Source organism: Antechinus flavipes, chromosome 4 (genome assembly GCF_016432865.1).
Source record: "Antechinus flavipes isolate AdamAnt ecotype Samford, QLD, Australia chromosome 4, AdamAnt_v2, whole genome shotgun sequence".
In the NCBI taxonomy this organism is placed as follows: Eukaryota; Metazoa; Chordata; class Mammalia; order Dasyuromorphia; family Dasyuridae; genus Antechinus; species Antechinus flavipes.
The window spans coordinates 182,827,651-182,853,891 of NC_067401.1; the positions used below are offsets into that span (position 1 = coordinate 182,827,651).

General features: G+C 33.8%; 1 protein-coding gene across 2 annotated transcripts in view; it reads right to left on the reverse strand.

Annotated features, from left to right (window-relative positions):
- Nucleotides 1–570: 570 nt before the first annotated feature.
- The window catches only part of STX8 (syntaxin 8), a 287,983-nt gene continuing 262,312 nt past the window's right edge, over nucleotides 571–26,241 (reverse strand). For both annotated transcript variants that reach the window (XR_007953408.1, XM_051995682.1), the window contains one exon: nucleotides 571–750. Coding sequence is in view for 1 of the 2 variants with exons in the window: in XM_051995682.1 (XP_051851642.1) it covers nucleotides 683–750 (68 nt within the window). In the remaining variant the exon portion in view is untranslated. The remainder of the gene's footprint in view (nucleotides 751–26,241) is intronic.

Consider the following 26,241-nt stretch of genomic DNA (forward strand, 5'->3'; position numbering starts at 1 on the left):
AATAAGAACTCTTCTTGTCAATTAAACTGATCTTCTTAATATGTGTCTTTTCTTTCTCATTCACTCCTATAGTTGCTTGTTTATACAGTTTAGAGGACTATAAAATTTGGAGCTACATGGATCCTTAGAGGTCATGTAGTTCCACTCCTTTTTCTTTTTTTAAGATGAGAAAAGTGATCTGGGCCAGGATTTGAACTCAGGTACTCCAAATGCACCATATCATTCTGTTTATCCTATTTAGAATGACCCTCCCCCCATCTTCTGCCACTCAAATTAACTGTGAGATGCAATTCCATATATACTTTTTTCATGAAGCTTTTCTAGAATAACTCTAGTCCTAAATAACATTTCCACTACTATTTCATACTTAGATGTTGCCTAATTTGATTCACTAGTAGCTTCACAAATGTACACACTGAGAAATCTGATCCTTGTATGTTGATTTCTATGTGAAAGTAATACTATGTGTACATTATTTACAATAAAGTTACTAGGAATTGTCATCTTTCTAATATATAGTTCACATTATAAAGTTGGTTAGCACCCAATGATGATTAGAAGACCACAGCATCAACATAATATTCTTCCATTTATTTAATTCCATTGCTTCATTATCAAAGACATTTCTGGGATTTAATTCCATCATTTAGAGGGTCCATCTGCAATTGCTTCTTAAACCATGTTAGCTGGTTGGCCAGACAGCAACTACCACAATTGCAATGAGCAACAGTACAATTACCACCATCATTCCTGGGGGAAAAAAAAGAAATGTAAATTACTCCTTTTATTTTATTGAAATGATGTTTCAAAACAAACAAACAACAAAAAAAGCATCCAAGTTGTAGACTACAAAAGTAACCCGCCAAGTCAACAGCATTTCTATATAATAATTTTTAACATCCAAAAAGCAAATCCCAGCCAAATTACTAAAAAGTACCTAAGATGTTTGAGAATCAATCTATCCAAATACATTCAATAATACTTCAAGAGATTCAGTTATAAAATGTTTCCTAAAGAAATAACATCTTAAATAAGTGGGAAAATATTTAGTTCTCATGGCTAAATGGCAATGTGATAAAAACAACAAAAAAACCAAAGTTAATTTATGACTTTAATGCTAGATAAATGAAAATACCAAAATTATATTTTATAGAACTAGATAAAATAATAATGACATTCAATTAAAGTAGTAAAAAATTGAGAATGTCAAAGGAATTAATGAAAAATGTTGAAATGAAAGGGTGTAAAGGGCTGAAACTCTTAAAAGGTATGCTTGAATCAGACAACTGAGTACTTAAGGCTAATTACCTATTAGACAATTGACTCTATTAGCATGTTTGGAAAAATGGCCCTTCTCTGTTCAGTGCTGGCTCAATGTTTGGTGCCTACAAATAATCTTAGGAAAGGTTTAGAGGGTGGGGTGAGACAAGCTAGACTCACTTGGTGGCAGGACAAGGAGGAGAAGCGCGGAGATTCTGGACTCCAGAATCGAGAAGAGATATTTGGCTAAACTCCTGGCAGTTTGCCTGCTTCTCTCCCTAAAGATCCTGACTCTGGCTGATCCTGAGACCTCCAGAGAGCTAGCCCAGACTTTACATTTTGACACCCAATGTGGACTAAGGACCCTGATTTCACTGAAGAAGTCCCTGGTGACCAGGAAATAGGGTGTGTATTTTAATAGACAAACAGGGAACTTACTTTGTTAAGAGCTAAACTAGTAACTTTCATTTTCTAGCTGAAATGGGGCAGATATTAGGAAAAGATTCTCCCCCACCCCTACTCCCAACCCCACCCCGAGGGAGATCTACAGGAAGCATACTCAGACTAATAAAGAGACAGGGTTTGATTGTAACTTGGGAGCAGACTGATGGACTCATGGATACTTTAGAAGCATGTCCCCTTGGTTCTCCAAGGAAGAAGAAATAGAAGCAAATGATTGGAAACTAGTAAGAGATCAACTATGTGAATATTACTATGATAATGGTCCTGGATTCAATTTCCAAGGAAACATTTCATATGTACAACTTAATACAATTGGCCTTAAAGAATCCCGCAAGTTCTAGAAAAAAGAAAAGTTTTAAGAACAGCCAGACAAGGAAGTGTGAGGAAAAAGAAGAGACTGGAGAGGGTGATGGAAATATTGCCAGAGGACATGGGGAACTTGAAGAATGTGATTTTCACTCTCACAGCCCGGCTTCAATTCCCCCTACACCCAAGCAGGCTCTTGACCCTCCCCCATCAACTTCACCTTCCTGGGTAGAGGGAGGAGGAGAAATGGGAGGGGCAGTGATATCACCAGCACCTCCCCCTCAGCAATCACCCTCCCTATAATTAGATTGCAAAAGGCAGGACTTAAAGCCAAAGAGAAAGGGCAGAATACAGCTGATTTGAGAATAGAATGTATTCTATGACTGAACAGCTTAACTCTTCAGGTCAAGAAAGCAGAAGAAACACTCCTTTTGATCTAGAAAATCATCAAAAACCTAAAAAAGGCTTGCATTCTTTATGGGGCTACATCATCTTATGTTAAGATCTTATTAGAGAATTTCATTTATGAAATTTTAACCCCTAGTGACTGGAAATCTATAGCAAGGACATGCTTAGAACCTGAACAAAACTTCTTGTGGCTTTGTGAATACAGTGAACTCTGTAGAATACAAGCCCAACAAAACAGGCAAACTGGAGTTAATACTCCAATCACCTATGACCAACTAACAGGTATAGGTTTTTATGTAGACACTTCAGCACAGATTAATTACCCCATAGACGCATATGAGTAAATTGCTTCTGCTGCTATCAAAGCATGGGGTTTTCTCCCAGGTAAACAGGACAGAGAGGCCTTCATGAAAATAGCACAAGGGCCAAAGGAACCCTTTGCTGATTTTGTGGAACGCCTGCAGACAGCTGTCATACGAACTACTGGTGGAAATGCAGTAACAGAAATTTTGATAAGGCAACTTAAGAAAATGTTAATGAGGTTTGTCAAAGAATCATACTAGGACTACGCAGGTATGCTCCTTTAGAGGAAATCATAAGATGCTGTGCCACAGTGGGCACAAATACCTTTTATAGCCAGGCTATGATGTAGACTTCCCAAGATTCGAATATGGGAAGACAGGATCCCTTTGGAAAGGGACTTCCAGAGAGATTTGTCACTGCTTTCAATGTGGTAAAGTAAGGCACCTGAAAGTTCAATGTAGGCATAGAGATAGAGTGAGAAAACAAGGTGGGTGAACAAGACCCAAAACCCTATGTCCAAAATGCAACAGAGGCTTCCATTGGACATCAGAATTCAGGGAAACAGGATGGCGGGGCCCAGCCCCAGGGCCCAAAACAAAAAATATTTGAGGCATGATGGCAGCTGATGCTACATCCAGAGAGCTTTTAGAAGTTCAGTACTCAGACATGACCATTCAGCCATCTGATGGGAGAAAGGGATTACACAATCAATCAGCCAGGAAGCAACTTGATGGGAGAAATGGATTACACTTGGGGAGAACAAAGTTATATGCAGCTGGGACTACTGAGATATCCCCTGGAGAGGTGAAATCTGTTCCTCTCCAGTCTATGGATCCCTTACCTCCAGACACAGTAGGCTTGACCATTTCACCTCCTGGGAGTACTTACAAAACAGTGTTCATCCACACACTTATGTGGGAAACTGGGGAGTGTGTAGATAATATTCCAGTCACTAATACAGTTGTAGACAATGTGTGACTTATCAACCAGGAGAAGTAGTAGCATCAGGTTTACTAATACAAACTCCTAATAAGCAATCTGGTGATATTTGCCCAGATTCTGACTCCAAGCACAGAATCCAGGAACATTCTGGCCTGCAGCAGTTAGAGCTGACCATCCTATGCTCACTATCTATATAAATGGCATACCATCAGAAAGATTGGTAGACACAGGTGCAGATTGTACAGTCATTAGAGGTGCCAAATGGCCCAGTCACTGGCCAAAGATTAAGGCAGACACCTACATGCCTGGTGTAGGAGGATCAATAGCAGCTGAAATTAGTGCTACCTCTTTGAGATAGACTTTTGAAGATGAAACAGGAGTTTTTACTCCTTTTATAGTTGAAAAAATCCCCATCAATCTGTGGGGAAGAGACATTTTACAACAATTAGGATTACAAATGAGCACCTTAGTTTTTTAGGCAGGGCTGCTGTTGAAGGCCTGCCAACACACCCTAAGGTGCTTACAGTACAAAAACTTTCGCTAAGAACAAAGAAGCTAAACACCTTAAATGAATTTCAGAAATTGATAGGACATAGCCAATGAATGTGTCCAGTGTTAGGGTTGACTACCTATCAATTACAACCATTATATGACATTTTAAGGGGAGATGGTGCTTTAAACTCACCACACCAGCTTACAAAAGAAGCTCAAGAGACTTGAGAGAAGTTGAACTAGCTTTATCCAATGTGGTCGAAAGAGTCACTCAAAAACCCTTGGAAATATCAATTTTTGCTACAAAAGAGGCACCCACAGCAATTCTTCATCAAGGAGACAGTGTGATAGAGTGGGTAAACCTCCCAGTACAACCAGACTAAAGCCTAACTCCTTACCCAGTGTTTGTAACTAGAATTTTATTAAAGGCCATTAAGCGAGCAGTACAATTATCTGGGATAAGACCTGACAAGATATACACCTTTTATATTAATGCACAAATTAATGTATGCTGTGAAACCATTCCAGAGTGGCAAATGTTATTGGCCACAGCTCCAAGTTTTACACATGGGTCTCCATTAAAGATAACCAGACTATTACATAATTGGCAATAGATTTTTGAAAAAAAAGTTTCTAAAGTTCCTCTTAAAGGACCAACTGTCTTTACAGATGCATCTAAACATAATATTTGTGCTGTATATTCTCATGACTTAACTATAAAGAGAGTAGTAAGAATTCCTTTTCAATCCACTGAGCAGAATGAATTGTATGCAATGATCCTAGCTCTTATTATCCAGGAAATATAAATATAATATCTGATTTGGCCTATTCAGTAGGTGTGGTACAAAGAATTGCCACACCCCGAATAAAATTTGTAGCTTCTAATATACATCAGCTCTTTAAGGACCTCCAGGAGCAAGTGAGAAAGCATTCAGGTAAGATTTATATCTTGCATGTCCACTCTCATAGTGGACTTCCAGGTCCTATTTTTGATGGTAATTCAAAGGCAGATAGCCTTCTAACTATGATGAGCAATACTCCTTTCAGTTTCCGCAAGTCCAAGAATTTCATTCTAAATATCATCAGACTGCTTGAGCTTTACGTTTACAATTTGGAATAACAAGAGAGGAAGCCGGGAGCATAGTAAAAGCCTATACAGCTTGCATTCCTTTCCGCGCTCTTACACTCCTTCCAGGGAAGAACCCTCGTGGTTTGAGACCCAGTGAAATTTGAGAAATGGATGTGATCCATTATAAATCTTTTGGTCGTCTGTCTTTTATCCATGTTGTAGTAGACACCTTTTCAGGATTTACTTTTGCAATTCCAGCAGCAAAAGAGACAGCCCAGGTGGTATCTGGATTCCTTATGCAGGCATTTGCAATTATGGATGTGTCACAAGCAATAAAAACAGATAATGGACCTGCATATACTTCTAAACATTTTGCACACTTTTGTGCACAGTATAAGATTTTACATACCACTGGCATACCCTTTAATCCTCAAGGATAGGCAATAGTAGAGAGGAGAAACTGAGACATTAAGACACTCCTCCAAAAGCAAAAGAAAGGGAGAGCCAAAGGTAACCCTAGAGAACTTCTAAATTTAGCTCTTTATACTATTAACTTCTTGATTTTTGACTTGATTTTTGACCCATCTGGCAGACAGGTTTTATAAACCACTGGAAGAGCAGTGTCCAGTACGAGCAGCTCCACTATCTTTAGATAATCACCAGATAATGTGGAGAGATTCAGAAAGTGGTGAATGGAAGGGATCAGATAGGTTAACTACTTGGGGGAGAGGGTTTGCTTGTATCTCTACAAATGGAGAAGGAATTAGATGGGTGCCAACAAGCCGTATTCGTCTTGCCCATCAGAGAGAGACGGAGCAGACCCTCAAAATGAAGGAGAAGATCCAAGAAACATTGGGTGGTTCCATTGCTCATTGTGCCCACCAATGAAAGAGCATGGCAGTTATGGTGATTGACTCATGAGTATCAAAAATTGTTGGACTTCAAAACCCTCAGGAATCATTGGAATCCCTGAGACATGAAAAGATTGTTGTAGGACTTGAAAACCCTCAGGAATCATTGGATTCCCTAACACATAAAAAGACTGTTGCAGGACTTCAAAAACTTTCAGGGATCATTGGATTTCCTGACACATGAAATAATGGACAATAGATTGGTTTTGGACTATCTCTTGGTTGCTGAAGGAGGCATATGTGTGATTGTCATTTACATACCCTCCTTCTAGGACTTCTGGAAATCTTTTACAACACCATGTTGATTTATATTGTTCGGTATATCACTACTTGCATGTACAATTCATGTTTGTTACACCACATTGAGTCTGCACTGGCTGTGAGAAGAGTCATCACTGCTAGCCTGTGCTTTATTGCTATGTGCTTGTGTAATACATCCCATGCTGATGGGTTTGTGTATACCTGTTTCTAGTAAGACTCTTCAGCCCAGAGACCTGCTAAAATATCTGGCTTGACTCCCCACTTCCCTTTGATATTTTTCATCTCTCTTCCTGAGAAGTCAGGGAGAGTGTGATCATCTCCTTTTTAGTGCTTTCATCTCCCTTCTTGAGAAGTCAGGGGGAGCGTGATCACCTCCTTTTTGGGTTTCTCACTTCCCTGAGATGTCAGGGACAGCATGACTACCTGTGTTCTAAAACAAAAGAAAGTGAGAGATGTAAAGGGCTGAAACTCTTAAAAGGTGTGCTTGAATCAGACAACTGAGCACTTAAGGTTAATTACCTATTAGACAACGACTCTATTAGCATATATTTGGAAAAATGGCCCTTCTCACTGTTCAGTGCTAGCTCAATGTTTGATGTACACAGATAATCGTAGGCAGGTTAGCGGGTGGGATGAGACAAGCCAGACTCACTTGGTAGCAGGACAAGGAGGAGAAGTGTGGAGCTTCTAGACTCCACAATCGAGAAGAGATACAGTTTGCCTGCTTCTCCCCCTAAAGACCAAGGACTTTTACTTATCCTGACTCAGGCTGATCTTGAGACCTCCAGGGAGCTAGCCCAGACTTTATAAAAGGGGAATAGCACCTCATGAAGTTAAACTTTGGGACCATCAAAACCATTTGGCATTAATTTAAAAAAAAAAAAAAACAAATCAAAAAGAAAAATGACATGTGCTGGGGGCATATGGGAAAACAGGCATTTTAATATACTGTTAGTGGAGTTGTGAACTAGTCCAACCCTTCTGGAAAGCAATTTGGAACTATGCCCAAGAAGCTATTAAGCTGTACTATCACTTCTAGGGTTATATTCCAAGAAAGAGGAAAATGACTCATATGTACAAAATATTTATAGCAGTTCATTTTGTGTCAGGTAAGAAATGAAAACAAAGAAGATACCCATCAACTGGGGAATGGCTGAACAAATTGTGGCATATGAATGTGATGGAATATAATTTATAAGAAATGATAGGGGGTGAAATCAAGACAGAAACTTGACTAAGCTCTCCCAAATTCCCCTCCAGACATTAAAATAACTTCTAAAAAAACAATTCTGGAATGGCAGAACCAATAACTCTCTGGCCCAAAACAAATTTTAGAAAATTGGCAGGAAAGTTCTGTTTTTCTAGGGTAGAGCACAGTCCAGCACAGGCTGCCCCGGAAAGCCAGCAATATAGCCTTTGGGGGTGACTGAATCAGAGGTGATTGGACAATTTGTCAGAAAGAGATTATAGGAGGTACTTTGCTGGTAGTTGGAGGAGGACTCTGTTGCACTGCCCATACACAGATCTGAGTCATAGTCCCAGGGAGAGGAAGAACACCAAGCATGTGACTACACCCTGGTCACAATTCCGGAGTAAAAAAAGAATGCTTGTGGTTCTCACAGACCACAGCATAGATAAGATTAGTGACCAGACACCTTTCACCTAGGAAGAACTAAAAACTTACATATCCCCAAGAACAAGTTCTAAAAGCAGAAGTACCAAAAAACCTAAAAGACCAGTGCCTCTCCACTGTTATAGCGGAGTTATAACTTTATAACTTTAACAAATATAAAAAGTCAAGAAATAGGCTAGAAAATTAAAAAAAAATTTAAAAAGGATCCAGCCATAGAAAATCATTATACTAGGGAAAAGATCAAAACACAAACTCAGAAAAGGACAACAAAATCAAAATAGCTAAATTACCCTCTCACCTTCCCTCCCCGCAAAATGAATTGGTCTGAGGCTTAAAAAGAATTCCTAGTAGAGCTAAAAAGTATTTTTCAAAATCTAATACAACAGGTAAAAGAAAAATTGGAAAAAGAATTGAGAGCAATGGAAGAAAGCCATGAAAAATGATTCAATAGCTAGGTAAAAAGAGGCACAAAAAGAAAATGATATTTTTAAAAAAAATCAGAATTTAAAAAATGGTAAAAGAGGCACAAAATCCCCCCCCCCCCAAAAAAAAAAAACAGAATTGGCTAAATGGGGAAAAAATGTACAAAAATTCTCAGGGAAAAAAAAAAAAACTCCTTAAAATATGGAATGGGTCAAATGGAAAGGAAAGAAACAAAAGCTCACTAAAGAAAACAATTCTCTAAAAATTACAATTGGGAAAGTGGAAATTAATGACTCAGATATCAACAAACAAAACAAAAACCTAAAAGAATGAAAAAATAGACAAAAATGTAAAAAATCTCACTGGAAAAATAACTAATCTGGACAATAAATTCAGGAGGGTAATTTAAGAATTATCTGACTACCTGAAAGCTATGTTCAAAAAAAGAGCCTAGATATCTATCATCTTTCAAGAAATTATCAAGGAAAACTGCCTTGATTTTCTAAAATGAGAGAGTATGATAGAAACTGAAAAAAAAATTGACCTCCTGAAACTCGATTCCCAAATAAAAACCCAGAGCAATATTACAGACTAAATTCCAGAGTTCTCAGGTCATAGAAAAAAATAATGCAAGCAAATCAGAAAGAAACAATTCAAATATTGTAGAGCCACAGTCAGGACAATAACATGATTTAGTAGCTTTTATGTTAAAGGATCAGAAAGTTAGGACTGTGATATTCTGGAGAGAAATAAACTAAGAGTACAACTAAGAAAAACCTATTAGCTAAACTAACAATATTCCTTCAGGGGAAAAAATTAGATAATTAATGAAAAAGGAACTTTTGAGTATTCCAGATGAAGACCAGAGCTAAACAGAAAATTTGACTTTCAAATACAAGACTCAAGAAAAGCATAAAAAGGTAAACAGGAAAGGGGAATCATAAGGACCACAATAAGGTTAAACTATTCACATTCCTATTTGGGAAGATGGTACATGTAATTGAATTAATTCCTAAAAACTTTCTCATAAGGCAGTTTGAAGGACACAAAAAGAAAGCATGGATGTGGATTAACTATAATGGGAAGATAGCTAAAAAAAAAAAAAAAATAAGGAGAAAGAGGGAAGCACTAAGAGAAGGGGGAGTGAGAAGTGGAATGGGGTGAATCACCTCACATTTAAAAAAAAACTTTTACAGTAGAGATGAAAAGTAGGGGTGGCAAACAATGCTTTAACCTTACTCTTATCAGAATTGGCTAAAAGAGGAAGTAACATACACACTCAGTTGAGTAAAGAAATATATTATATCCTACAAGGAAGTAGTGTGAGAGGGGGAGAAGAAAAAGGTGTGGGTTTGATCAAAGGGAAGGCAGATTAGAGGAGATAGTGAGAAGAAGAAAAATGTTTTTGAGAATGGACAGGATGAAAAGAGAGAAAAAGATAAACAGCAAAATAAAGGCTGTTGTGCTAGTTTCCGTGGATAATTCTACCTCAGTTTCCCTAATTGTTCTACCTTAATTTCCCTGAATTGTTCTGCCTGGTTGCAACATCCACCCTCCTAATCATCATGATGCAGAAAGTCCTTCTATCTTAGACATCATGATCCTAGACCTTCCCTACTTATCAGAATGTCCAATGCCTCCCCCCCTGTCAGAATCAGACTGATAGTCCCTTCCGCTCTCAGTGCTCTTGATTCCGCATCTGCCTCAGTCTACCCTGGTTGCTTGGAGCCACGCATGTATATATACTTCACGGGAAGCATACATTTACTGGATGCTGGATTCTTGGAGACAATAGTCTCATTCAGCCCTGGGATCAAATCATGGATCCATTTTGGTCCCAGTAAATTTCTTCCTTTTAAATAAAATATTAAAATCTCTCTATTCTCTATCTTGCCTCGATTTCTTCAGTATTGCAAGGTGGAAGGAAGTACATAATAACTGAGAAAAAAAATTTATTGCAAATTCTCCGATAAAGGCCTAATTTTTCAAATACAGAGAAAATAGTCAAAGAATACAAGTCATTTAATTTTCAGATTAAGAAATAAAAGCTATCTAGTAATAAGAAAAATGTTTTAAATAACTTTTGATTAGAGAAGTACAAATTAAACAACTCTGAGGTGCAACCTCACACCTATCAGACTGGGTAATATGATAGAATGGAAAAATGAAAAATGCTGAATAATATGTAGGAAAATTGGGACATTAACTAAAGCATTGTTGATGGAGTTGTGAACTAATCCAACTATTCTAAAGAATAATTTGGAATTATGCCTAATGGGCAACAAAACTGTGCATAGTTTTGACCCAGAAATACCACTACTAGTTATAGGTATTTTTGGGAGGAGAGGGAACAATTAAAGTTGATTTTCTATTATTTTATTTGAGAAATAGATATTTTAACACATTTGTTGATATTAAAGGCAAAAACACTGGAATTAAAAAAAAAAGAAGCCTTTGAATACCAAAGGTAGTGGGATTTTAGGTAGCTCTATACCAACATTAAATGGAAGCATCAATCTGAAGAGCTCTCTAGTTGGAGCTCAGATCCTAAGGTAATCTAAGAAGATACAAATATGGACAGAGATACAGTATTTGATGATAAACCATGAAGGGTTTAGCTATTCTCAACAATACAATGATCCAAAACAATTGGTGAAGAACTTATGATGAAAAAATGTTTTCCATCTTTAGAGAAAGGACTTATGTTTTCTGAATGCAGTTCAAAGCATACTTTCTCTTTAAAACTTATTTTTCTTGTTTATTTGTCTGTTTTCTTTTACATAACTAATATGGACATATGCTTTACATGACCGCACATATCAAACTGCTTGCTTTCTCAAGGGGGTAAGGAGTGGAAAGAAAGAATCTGGAACTAATTTTTTTTTAAATCAATGTTAAGTGGGGCAGCTAAGTGACACAGTGGATAGAGCACTGGCCCTGAAGTCAGAAGGACCATGTTGTGATCCACATTCAGTCCCCATAGTCCTCTTTCTGGATGCAGATGGCTTTCTACATCACAAGATCATTGGAAAAGGTCTGAATCACCTCATTATTGAAAAGAGCCAAGTCCATCACATAATCCTGCTGTTGCCATGTACAATGATTTCCTGATTCTGCTAACTTCACTTAGCATCAGTTCATGTAAGTTTCTCCAAGCCTTTCTGAAATCATTCTGCTGATCATTTCTTCAAATCCAGAATACTTCCTAGCAATGTGATCCTGGGCAAGTCACTTAACCCCAATAGCCTCAGGGGGAAAAAAAGTAAATTGTTTTTATATGAAATTAGAAAAATATATTTTTAAAATGATGGAAGAAAAATCTGGGAAGATTTGTATGAATTGATGCAAAGTGAGCAGAACCAGGTGAATAATTTAAACAGTAACAATAATAAAGATAATTAACTTTGAAAGACTTAGCAAATTTGATGAACAAAATGACCAACCACAATTCCAAAGGATTCATGGTGCTATTTACCTCCAGATAGAAAATTAATAGTCTCGGAATGTAGCCTGAAGCATATTTTTTTTCTCTTTTTTCCTTTTTCTTGTTTTTTTTTTTTCTTTTTTTGGGGGGGGAAACATGTCTAATGTGGAAATTTGTTTTACATTACTTTGCATATTTGAGGATGTTTTGCTTTTTTTTGCCTTCTTATTTGGTGGAGAACATGGAGGGACAGAATTTGGAACTAAAAAAAAATTAAGTCTCTACTTTAAAAAAATAACAAATAAAGTTATTTGTAAAAATCCAATCAATTAAAAAAATAATACTAGATAAACTGAACAAAACCAACAGGAAAGATAAAAAAATAATGTGATCAGGCAATTAGAAAAGATAATATAATTTGCATAACATTTGGAAAATTTTTTGTACAAAGTTAATGCATCTAGGATAAGACTAGATTTGTTTATATATGAAGACAATCTTTGTATGAAGTATTTCTGATAAGAACTTATATACAGAATATCCAGGATAACTAAGAAAAATATATGCCATATTGACAAGTAATCAAAAAAACATAAACTCTAAAACAAATTTCAATCTATTAATTATTTTGTGAAAAATATATTACAAATCACAAGTAATAGAATTATAAATCTAAACAACCCTGAGATTTTGCTTCACATCCAGAAAATTGGCAATGATGGGAAATAGTTAATGTTGGATAATGTTGGAAGACACATACATTAGTGTAATAATGCATTGTTAGCAGAATTATGAATTAATAAAAACCACTCCAAAAAGCCATTTGGAATTATGTAATGTAGCTAAAATCACCTTTGGCCCAAAATTCTACTACCAGGTGCATAACTCAAGTAAATTACTGATACAAAGAGAACTCCATAAAACAACAAAATATTTATATCAGCAGTTTTTGTTATGACAAAGAAATAGAAATAAAATGATACTGATTGCTCAGAAAATGGCTAAACATGAATACAATAGAATATTACCTGTACTAAAAAGAAATGATATTAAAAAACAAAAACAAAAACAATGAACAGAGTGAGGAAAGACTTTCACAAACTAATTAAAAGTAAAATGAACACAGACAGGAAAATAATATACACTTTGATTACAACAATATAAAGAACCATAATGTAGTAGATTCTTAATTGAGACTTTTCTCACTTCTTCTATCACTTAAAGCATTTTGTCTATATATACTTTGTCTAGTCTTAACACACTGAGCATTATATCACACTTATTGATAGACTTGCCAAACAGGTATACCCTCATAATATCAGATTTTCAAGCACACAAGCCTGAGGGTAAAATCCCTTGAATTCAAGGTTAAGAAGTTGGAAATTTCTTTTACAGATAATGGGAAGCATTGAATGTTTTTGAACAACAACATCACTACCATGATGACCATCATCATCATCACCACCACTATTCATCACTGGCCTTTATAATACTTTAGGTTTACAAAGCCTTTTTATATACATAGTCTCATTTAAGTGTTGCAAAAACTCTTTAAGTATGTAAAAATGGCAAACAATGTTTTTGGAAAATTAATCTTGTGATAAGATGCAAGATGAACTATAGTGAGGACCTATCAAAAAGCTAATATGATAATAATAAAAATTCTCATAATGAAGACATATAAAGTAGTACAGAGCAAAGAAAGTAAAACATACATTAACTGGATCTGTATTTTTAAAATGACAACATACTATAAGTACATAGGTGAAAAACATTATAATATGGATTAAATAAGCAAATAAAATTATTTTGTTAAAATATGTACAAGTATATTTTGTTTTTAGGCAGTCTGGAATTCCTAGTTTTATGTATGGTTTTATTTGTTTTGTATTTTGTTTGTTTTTTTTAAGGCCCAAGTTTATAATTAAAAAATAAGAAACTCAGACTCTTCAAATTGTTACTTCAACCATCCAGGTGAAAAGTGAAGAAGGGCAGATGAAATTAAGTATTGGCAATGGGATTATACTTGAAAGAGGGAATCAGTCATTATTTAATATGTTTAAACATTATATTAGGTTATATGAAGGAAGGATTTGGTGACTCATTAGTTATAGACAAGGAAAAGAGACCACTCAAGAGATGCTTTTATGGTATTATGCCTCGGAATGGAAGAATTATGATACCATTAACAGAAACTAGGGAATCTGGAAGGGGAATTGCTTTTGGCAGGGGAATATGAATAGTGATATAAAGATATAAAGAATCTGCAATAATAGTGGGATACCCATATTGTTCTTAATTCAGCTTGAAGAAAGATGAAGAAGAATTAACAAAGGAAAAAGAAAAGGACTGGGACGGGGTGGGGAAAGAAATCATAATTATATAGTTTTAAAGAGACTAAGAGTCAAGGAAGATTCAAGAAGGGAGCATTGGGGGATATGAGTAATCAAGAGTATCAAGTTTTGTAAAGAGGTCAAAGAGAATGAGGATTAACATTAGGAGCCACTAAGTTTTATTTAGTTTGAAAGGAGACTATTAATGACCTATCAAAGTACAATTTGAACTGAAAGAGAATTCTCTTCTACGTAACTGTAACCTGAATGCAGGTAACTAAATTTCTTCAATTTCTTTATCCTGCTCTTTAATAATACCTGTTTTTCCAAATCTTTATTGTAAACATCTCTAGAACTTTTCTTCCTTGGCAATTATCATCCACTCCCAAGGTCTCAAATGATTACTAAAACTGCATATATAACTACAACCTATCACTTAATCTCCAATTTCACATCCCTAATTGCTACTGAACAGCTCCATCTGAAAGTTTGACCAGAACTTTAAATTCAAATTGAACTCATTATCATTTTTTTCTTTTGATGGAAATACTCAGGCTTGAAATCTTGGAATCATCTTTGATTCTACCCTTTCTCTCATCTCTCACACTTGCCATTAAATCAATTGCCATTAAAGAGGCAATATGGTATAATGCAAAGTGTGCTTGCTGATCTTGGAGTCAAAGGACTGGGTGGAACTTGAGTTTTGCCACTTACTACCAAGGGCAAATTATTTAATCTCTCTGGGCCTCACTTTTTCATCTGTAAAAATATCTCCAAGATATTCATCACATTTATTCTCTCTTTCCTACTACCACTCTCCTTCCTGACCTGTATTATTTCTTACCTAAAGTTCAACCCACTAATTGGCTTTTCTGGATGCAGTTCATCCTTCAGTTTCCTGCTTTCATTCACTCTGCATACAAATTGAAAATGCATATGGTAGAAGATAAAACCCCTAACTCAAAACCCTTTCTAATTCCCACAGGTTGAAATAGCAAATTTTAGGCTATAATTTCTGGCTCTCTGCTATTTGATTCATGCCTTCTTTTCCAGCTTTTCCCTTTCATGTATTCTACACTTGAATTTGTCTTTTACTCAGCCCTCTAATCTCATCCTGACTCGCCTGCCTCTAAATTTGTTGCAGGCTGTTCCTCATGTCTTGACCATCTTCTTCCAAGCCTCTTCCTGATGAAATCCTTCTATTCCTTCAAATTTTAGCTCAGATGTCATATCATTCATGAAGCCTTCCTTATTTCCCAATAGACCTTTTCATTATATTATTTAAAGTAGTGTATCTAGACTTTTTTAGTTTTTAGCATATTCTGCCTTGCCATCTATCATATTTGTGTGTGAGGCCTATCTCTTCTCTTTATACAATCCCTCTAATCTATTATATTAAAAACTTTTTTTTTAATTTTTATTTAATAATTACTTTATATTGACAGAATCCATGCCAGGGTAATTTTTTTTTTTTTTTTACATTATCCTTTGCATTCATTTCTGTTCCAATTTTTTTTTCCCCTCCCTCCCTCCACCCCCTCCCCTAGATGGCAAGCAGTCCTTTATATGTTTGATATGTTGCAGTATATCCTAGATACAATATATGTTGCAGAATCGAACAGTTCTCTTATTGCATAGGGAGAATTGGATTCAGAAGATATAAATAACCCGGGAAGAAAAACAAAAATGCAGATAGTTCACATTTGTTTCCCAGTGTTCTTTCTTTGGGTGTAGCTGCTTTTGTCCGTCATTTATCAATTGAAACTCAGTTAGGTCTCTTTGTCAAAGAAATCCACTTCCATCAAAATATGTCCTCATACAATATCGTTGTTGAAGTGTATAATGATCTCCTGTTTCTGCTCATTTCACTTAGCATCAGTTCATGTAAGTCTTGCCAGTCCTCTCTGTATTCATCCTGCTGGTCATTTCTTACAGAACAATAATATTCCATAACATTCATATACCACAATTTATCCAGCCATTCTCCAATTGATGGGCATCCATTCATTTTCCAGTTTCTAGCCACTACAAATAAGGCTGCTACAAACATTTTGGCACATACAGGTCCCTTTCCCTTCTTTAGTATTTCTTTGGGATATAAGCCCAATAGGAACACTGCTGGATCAAAGGGTATGCACAATTTGATAATTTTTGGGGCATAATTCCAGATTGCTCTCCAGAATGGTTGGATTCGTTCACAACTCCACCAACAATGCATTAGTGTCCCAGTTTTCCCGCATCCCCTCCAACATTCATCATTATTTTTTCCTGTCATCTTAGCCAATCTGACAGGTGTGTAGTGGTATCTCAGAGTTGTCTTAATTTGCATTTCTCTGATCAATAATGATTTGGAACACTCTTTCATATGAGTGGTAATAGTTTCAATTTCATCCTCTGAAAATTGTCTGTTCATATCCTTTGACCATTTATCAATTGGAGAATGGCTTGATTTCTCATAAATTTGAATCAGTTCTCTATATATTTTGGAAATGAGGCCTTTATCAGAACCTTTAACTGTGAAGATGTTTTCCCAGTTTGTTGCTTCCCTTCTAATCTTGTTTGCATTAGTTTTGTTTGTACAAAGGCTTTTTAATTTGATGTAATCAAAATTTTCTATTTTGTGATCAGTAATGGTCTCTAGTTCATCTTTGGTCACAAATTTCTTTCTCCTTCACAAGTCTGAGAGATAAACTATTCTATGTTCCTCTAATTTATTTATAATCTCGTTCTTTATAATATAGTTCTGTCAATAAAAAGTTATAATTAAAAATAAATAAATAAATAAAGATCTTAATTTAAAGAAAAAAATCTTCCGATTACCTCCTGAAAGATCAGACTTCAAAATAAAAACTCCAAAGAATATTACAGCTAATTTCCAAAATTACCAGGTTAAGATGAAAATACTGGAAGCAATCAGAAAGAAACAATTCTAATATTAAGAAGCCACAGAGAAGATTATCTGGGATCTAGCAATTTCCATATTAAAGGATCAGAGGGCCTGGACTTGTAGCTTGAACTACAACCAAGCAAAGTTGAGCATTATCTTTCAGGGGAAAAGATGGACATTATAAATGAAATAGGAAATTTTCAATCATTTCTGAAGAAAAGACCAGAACTGAACAGAAAATCTGATCTTCAAATACAACTCTCAAGAGAAGCAGAAAATGTAAACTGAAAAAAAAAAAAAAAAACTGTATCTTTGTTAGGGCATTTAGAAGGGCAATTAGAGTTTGCAGATATAAATTGACTTTGATGTGATGATATAAAAAAGAAACTGAGGGATAGGAAAAGGTTTGTACTGGGAGAAGAAAAAAGGAGAGGTGTAAAATGGGGTAAATTACGTCACATGAAAAGGCATATAACAGCAATTACAGTAAAAGGGAAGGAGGAGAAAGGGATGAGCATTGTTTGAACTTTAATCTCATCAGATTTAGCTCAAAAGCAAAATAACATACACAATCTCATTGGGTATAGAAATTTATTTTATTCTACAGGGAAACAGGAGGGGAAGGAGTAAATGAAAAGGAAAAGGAGAGATTGAAAGAAAGGAGGGCAGATTGAGGGAGATGGGAGTCAGAAGCAAACACTGGTGAGGAGGAAAACAGTAAAAGGAGACAGAAAAGTATAAAAAGAGAAAAATAGGATGGAGGGAAATATAGTTAGGAATCATGTGAATGGAATGAACTCTCCCATAAAAGAAATGGATAGCATAGAGAATTAAAAGCCAGAATCCTGCAATATGTTATTTACAAGAAACACATTTGAAGCAGGGAGATAAAACACAGAACAAAGATAAAAAGCTGGAGCAGAATAAATTAGGCTTCAGCCGGGGGAGGAGGGAGGGGGAAAGCAGGGGTAGCAATCCTAATTTCAAGTAAATCAAAAGCAAAAACAGATCTAATTTAAAAAGATAAGCAAAGAAACTATTATCTTGCTAGATAATGAAATAATATCAATACTAAACATATATGCACCAAGTGATATAATTCAAAAAATTTCAACAAAACAGATAAACCTTTGGTTAATTTGATTAGGAAAAAAAAAAAAAAGAAGAAAAGCAAATTATCAGTATCAAAAATGAAAAGGGTGAACTTACCATCAATGAAGAGGAAATTAAAGCAATAATCAGGAACTATTTTCACCCAACTGAATACTGACAATCTAATTAAAATGATGAATATTTTTAAAAATATAAAACATCCATTTTAACAGAAAAGGAAATAAAATACTTAACCCCATTTTAATTAAAAAAAAAAAAAAGAACAATCAATGAAATCCCTACCCAAAAAATCGCCAGGGCCAGATGGGTTTACATGTTAATTCTATCAAACATTTGAAAGATAATTCCCATAATATGGAAACTATTTGGGAAAACAGGCAAAAAGGAATCCTATCAAATTCCTTTTATGACACAAATATGGTGCTGATACCTAAACCTGCAAGAGCCAAAACAGAGAAAGAAAATTATAAACCAATTTCCCTAATAAATATTGATGCAAAAATTTAAATAAAATGTTAGAGATTATAGCAACTTATCACCAGGCTAATACCATGACCAGGTGGGATTTACACCAGGAATGCAGGACTGATTCACTACAAGGAAAACTATCAGCATAATTCACCAACTAATAACAAAACTCACAGATATCATATACTTATCTCAGTAGATACAGAAAAAGCATTTGATAAAATACAATACCTATTCCTATAAAAACACCAGAGAAAATAGGAACAAATGGAGTTTTCTTTAAAATTATAAGCAGCATCTATCTAACACCATCAGCAATTATTATATGTCATGAGGATAAGCTAGGAGCATTCCCAATAAGATCAGGGAGTGAAAAAAGCTGTACATTACTACCACTATTATTCAACATCATACTAGAAATATTAGCTTTAGCAATAAAAAAAGAAAAAGAAATTGAAGGAATTAGAACAAAAGGTCAAGAATATCAAGGGAATTAATGAAAAAATGCAAAAGCTTATTTTGTCTTTTTTGTCTATATTGTCTTGCTAATCTTTTATCAGTTAAAATCATTAGAATAAAATATAATTATATGATTTATATTAAAAACTTAGTCCCCAGATTAAAAACAAAGGACAATACACCAAGCTCCCTGGGAAGTTCCTATGTCTGTTAACCTTAGAAGTGTAACTAGATCATTAGAAAGTGTGTTATCTTAATATGTGATCATAATAATTATATGTCCATATTAGCATTTACAGTGAATTAATAAAGTCAGAAAGTCCTATAGAGAGCTAATCGAGACATTATGAAAAATACAAAGTTAGGATGTCACAAAGTTAGGACACAGTGACCTGCAAAATGCAATCATGTAAGAATCAACTTCTAGAGTACTTTCTTTTTGTTTGTTTGTTTTTTTTGGCCTGGAGAGGCTTGATTTCATTCATACACCATTTAATTCACATAATTCCTGTGTGTATGTTGGTCAATCAAATATTTTGTATAATCAGTAGTTATTTTAAGTTGAATTTTTCTATCTTTTCCTGTTAGGCTTTATTGTTAACATAAACAATAATGATCTGTGTGAATTTCATTTATAACCTTCAATTTTGCTAAATTTATTGCTCATTCTTTTGGTTTACTCTTTCTGTCTCATTACTATAACTAGCATTTCTTTATGTCCTATTAAAGATACATAGCTTAACATAAAATGACATGCACACTAAGTAGTAATGGTGATAATAGGAATTCTTGCTTTGTCCTCTTTTTATGGGAAAGATTTTAACTTTTCTCCATTACATTTGCTCTTGGTTTTATGTTGCCATTACTATATTTTTAAAAGTTCACTTATTCATTGTTGGAATCCTTACAAACTGCTAACTACTTAGAGTTGATCTAATCTTACAAGAAGATTTTGGGCAGAACCTGAAACAAGGTACTAAGTAGAACTAATTAATACAAGGCTTGTGTTCACACCTTTACTCATTGGAGTTCAATGAGTTCATACCCCCCATAGTGCTCTCTGGCCCAAAGAGCTTTAAGGGAGGTGTGAACTCCCTTGAAGTTAGAAAGTTTACTTTGTGAAGCTGGCATACTTGTGAACTACAATGAGTAAAGGTGTGAACACAAGCCTTGTATTAATTAGTTCTACTTAGTACCTTGTTTCAGGTTCTGCCCAAAATCTTCTTGTAAGATTAGATCAACTCTAATTAGTTAGCAATTTGTAAGGATTCCAACAATTCATATTCTTCCTAATGTTGTTGTTGTTGTGTTAAAAATTTTTGTCAAAATTCTTTTCAGCAACTATTGATAGAAAATTGTCTTTACTATATGTGTTATTAATATGATTTTACTTATACAGTCTTGCACTGAATCAAATATTAATTATTAAATATTAAATAATAATTATTAATATAAATTCAACTTGGGCATAGTATATAATCTTTGCAATACCCTGCTGAAGACTATTTTATTCAAGATTTTACATTAATGTTCATTAAAGACACTGATCTATAGTTTTCTTCATATGGTTTATTTTTTCCTGGTTTAAGTGTAAAGAACATATTTGACTCATAAAGAGACTGGAAGTCTCCTATACTTATAAAAAGATGTCATATTAGAAATATTTTTAAAATTAATAACAGAATTCATTTGTAAATTTGTTTGTTGCATATTCAACCTTTTCTGATACTGAGTTACTTAAATAATCTATTCTCTCTTTGTTAATCTAAACATTTTGTTTTTGAAATTATTCATCCAGTTCTCAAAGATTTCAGTTTTCTGATTTCATTTCCTATTTTTCTTTTTTATATTTGCTATTAAAAAATTTGGTGTTCTTGTCTTTTTAAGAATCAGATTAGCTACTTAACAAGTTTACATATAGATGATATATACACATAAAAGAAAGTTTTTTCTTTCTTTCTTTTTCTTTTACTTTTACTTAGAAATTCAGTGACTACATCTCTTCTTTGACTTTCAGAATTCCTTTTATTATTTAATTGAAGATTTTGATTTGTGGTAGTTGTTTTAATTGCAAGTCCTACTCATTGATTTGTTCTTTCTTTCATTGATTCAAGAGTATCATATTAGACATTTATATTAATTATATTATAATATTATATTCTGTGAGATACACATTTTCCACGAGTTGGTATTTTCCCTCATTGTTTTTCTTTACTTTGATAAAATTTTCACTATTTTTTATAATTTTTTTGATTAAATAGTTTTTAGGAATAAATTATTTAGTCTAATTTTAATTCTTTCTTCAAAAGTCCTTCATTAAATGTAATTTTATTTCATCAAAATTATTAAATGATGCATTTAGTATTTCTGTTTTGCTGCATTTTGGAGGATGAGGTATTCATATCCTAATATATGATTATTTTTTGCAAAAATACCATATACAGATAAGTAAATAAGTTTTTTTCTCTTCCCATTGAGCAATAGCTAGAGACCAAGTATTTCTGTCTTTTATAAATCTGCATCTAACTGATTATATTTTTGGTTAGATGTGTCTAATTGTGAAAGGGGCATATTCAAGGCCCTTATTCTCTTGCAATTCAATTAACTTTCCCTTTAAACATTTAAATATTATACTATTTTGGGTGTGTGTATGTGTGTGTGCATGCATGTGTGCATGTGTGTATGTATCCTCACTGTATCTTTAAGCATCATGCAGTTTTCCTGGTTATCTCTTTAATTAGATCAGTATTTACAATAGAATTGTCCAAAATCAAAATTGCTTCCTCCATAATGATTTTAACTAAAGTATGATAGAATTTGTTTAGACCCATCATTTTAATTCTGTTAATCTTTGTTTTTAAATATGGTTTTTGTAATCAACATATTGTTGAATTCTGCTTTCTAATTCATTCCCTTCCATTTTATAGATGTGTTTCCTCTTTCCTATTCTTTCATATTTGTAATTTTTACTTTCTTGGCCCCAGCCCTCACTACTGAAATAAAAAAGGTAGTTAAGAGAGGGAGTTTGCCTAACACGTTATTTACAAATTAAAAGTTTGTTTTGTTTATATCCAGACTTCTCTTTTCCTTGGCCTACCCAATTCCAGGTTTTTACTCATCTTTTTCTTTTTAATTCCTATTTCATAATCCACCTTCCAATGTTGGGAGTTATTTGTTTTGCTTTCCTATTATGCTCTCATTCTTATTTTTCTTTCTGTGTACTGTTTGGGCTAGCTTTTTGGAGGTCCTTCAGACGGGCTTTAGTCTCAGCAGGATAGACACCATGAGAATGATCAGGAATAAAGTCTAAAGTCTTTATTCTGGCCCAGTCTTGATTTTAGTGGAGGAGTGCAAGAGGCAGGAGAGCCACCAGGAGGATGGTCAAAAACAGAATGTCTCATTTCCAGTCCTTCTCAGCCCTTAAATACATTATTACAATTACATCATTACAGCATACTGAATATGTGTAAACTAGAGAACCATTACCATGCTAAACACTAAGTATATGTATACTAAATCATCTCATCAAGTCCACCGAGTTAACACACCTTGTTGTAAGTATCCTTGTTTCAAGTATACTCCACCAGAGTTCCAGCCCTCTACACTCCTGCTATTCTCTTGTCCTATCCTTTCCTAGTTCTCTTTTGACTTTATTTCTATACATTGTTACATAGGGAGAGGGGAGTATAGGGAAATTTATAAATGACTGAGGCTCTACTTAGACATGTGCAGTTACTCTTTTCTGTATCTACCATTTTGGGCAAATATATTTCTTCATTGTTTTTAACTTTTTTTTGTTGTTCATATTCCAAGTCTCAAGGATGAAGAGTTGTGGGTTCATGCTTGGGTTCTGTTCCATTCCCATACTTCTGGAATGACTAAAGGCAAACACAGCTTTGTCCTTACTGTACTGTACTGTAGTACTATCAAAAGAAAGTACATCTTTCAAAAAAATTATTTGGCTTTTTCTCTTCCTGTAGCAATGTAGTCATTTAGTCTATCCAAAAGGTGTAGTCTGTTCAAGATCTTTCCCTCACTCATCTTTTGTCCTTCTCCCGTCCATCTGTCCTTCCACACAACCAGGCTCTGCTCAAGGATCTTTTTGTGCATTAGAGAACTGATTTTTAATGAGTCTGGGACCAAGCTGTTTTGTACTACACCTCTTACCTAACTTATTTCTGTACAGGCATTCCACAAGAATCTGGAGTATTGTTGTATGTAATTCTGAACTAGGTAGAGAAGATTTAGAGCTGGTTCTTTTTGTTGTTACTTTTAATCTGAATTTTTAAGGTATCACTGGGGTATTTGTAAGGAATATGAACTCTTATTGGTTCTAACATGCCATACATGTCACTGAGATAACTACTCTTTTAAGGAATTTAGTGACTTCTGGCAAGATGGAAGGGTGAGTAAAATCATATCCTATAATTCACTTAAAACAACAACTTTAGCAAAAAATAATAATAATAATAATAATAAAGGGAAGACATAACAAATTTCATAAATTTCACACAAAAAATTAAATAAGAACAAAAAGGCATCTTAGTGCAAGATACAATGAAAACATTCTATAAGGGAAAACGTCTACAAACAGAAAGAACAAGCCTACCATAACAACTATACCTCTGGGGAAGAACATTAACATAACATAAGATTCTCCAGAGAGATTTACCACAAGAATAAGGAGATAAAACAGTCAATTAATAAATATTTAGTAATTGCCTGATGTGTGTGGGACACTATACTAAACACTAAAGATTGAAATATGAAGAATGAAATAAACCTATTTTAATAAATCTTGTGTTCAAATAGAAGGAAAACCCACAATATACAAAAGATTAGGAATTTAATTTTTTAAAATGAACTTGAGACTCATTGACACAGAAAAGATGATGGAATATCTTGATGAATCTACATTTAAATAATAAAAAAGACTCTGAAAGAAAGAAAAAAATTCATAAGAATTAAGAGGGAAAAAAAAGTAATCTAAAACAAGATAAATTTAGATCTCTCGAAACCAAAGCAAAGAGGTAAAGAATAGCAAGAGAGTCTGAGAATTATTGGTCTCTCAATAAAATATGAATTTTTCTTTAAAGTGTGAATATGACATCCCAGAAAATCATGTAAGAAATTGCTTTAAAACATTAGAAAAAAATTGCAAGTTCAAATTGATAAGACTCCATAGGACACTGTTAGAAGAAGCTAAAAGATTAACTAACCCAGAAATGTAATTGCCAAATTTAAGAAGAATTATCAGGAGGAAATAATTTACATATCAATAATTTTAAAATTAAATTATACAAAACAAAAAATGAAAGAGACTAGAAATCCATTCATCAAATGCTAAGGAAATTGGCTTAAATTCTAAAATTATCTACACTATAAATCTGAGTGCTGAATCATTTTTTAAAAAATAGGTCAGTGATATTAGAAAATTTAATTATTTCCTGAGAGAAATCTAGAAGATGCTTTAGCTACTAATTTACCCTACAGGCCTCATTTCTTCCCAGAATTTCATTCAGGGGAAAAGCCTCAAACAACCCATCCCTGAGTTTTTGAACATTACCATGCCCCAGCTGCATTCTACCTCTGATCACACTGGATCTTTCTCTCAGTGATGAGTTCTTCCTGAATCTTTCTTTTGGGGAAAAACCCAGAGCACATATTGTTTATTCTCTGAACTTAGTTGCTATCTCTTGAGTGATTATCTCCTTCTCTTCCCCTCTCTCCTACTACTGACCTCCACTTAAACTGTAAACTCTATATAATAGCAGGGATTATCTTTCCTTTTGTCTGTATTTATACCTCCTGTGCTTAACTCAGAATTTAGTAGCTTAATAAAGCCACATTAACTGACTAACTGAACTGAATGTGCCTTTGATGTACAAAATGATCAGGTAGCTATAATATAAGGTCAATCTCAAATTGAATGTTCATGAGGAATAAAATATGAGTTGATTGTAGATTTGTAGATTTTTTACTATGATTCTCACACATTTTTATTATAACCTTATTAACATCAAGGATGAAACATGATAAAATAAATATAAAAATACAGAAAGGTATCTTACATAAAACCTTATTATTTCAGCATTAGTACAAACAGGAAAAAATGATATGTTTTATATATATATATATATATATATATATATATATATATATATATATATATATATATATATATATATGTTATATACATATATTCTCTGGGTCCCTTTAAAAATCTGTCTTAAGTTCTAATATATAGTCTTTGTCTTCTTTTTTATGTTAATGTGTATATAGCTTTCTGGATCTGCTGGTCTCATTTTATATCTTCTTGTGTTCTATATATATTTTTTCAATAATATTTCTTATTTTTATATTATTATATCATTCTGTTAGGTTAATAATATTATATTGTATTCAGTAATATTGTATTTAATCAATTCTGTTATTCAGATTCAATCAAAACTTTTTTTGAAATTTTTGGTAATAATGTAAATAAATGTTTTCATATAAGTCATGATTTTTCTACATAAGAATAATAATACTTTTACAATAGTATTTTAAAAATTTTTTTAGATAAATAGAGCTTCTACTTCAAAAGGCATATTTGTGACTCATTATATGTTGACAGGATACATTCTAAAATATTTATTACAGTCCCAGCAACAATTGAAATTTATAATTTTCTGTGCATTAATTGTATCTCATTATTATGTATTTGAGCATCTTTAAAAATAATTAAATTTCATTTAAATTTTCCTTTGCAAAAGTTAACTGGTCATTTCTTCGACCATTTTATTCTATTTATCTTATAGATCAATTCTATATATATCTATTTGGATTCACCAATATTTCCTCAATTGATTTCTTTTATAGATTAAAAATATTTTTGTTGTTGTTGTGCAAATCCTTTTAACTATATATAATCAAAACACCAGTTTCATGGTATGATTTTAGCTTTGGATCCAATTATTAAGACAAGCTTACAAAGAGGTAAAATGTCAAATGGGCATAAGAAAATGAAATATAACCTTCAATTCATTTCTAGCAGCATTGCCATATTGATTATCATAGTTGAGCCAACATTTTTATACAGAACTTC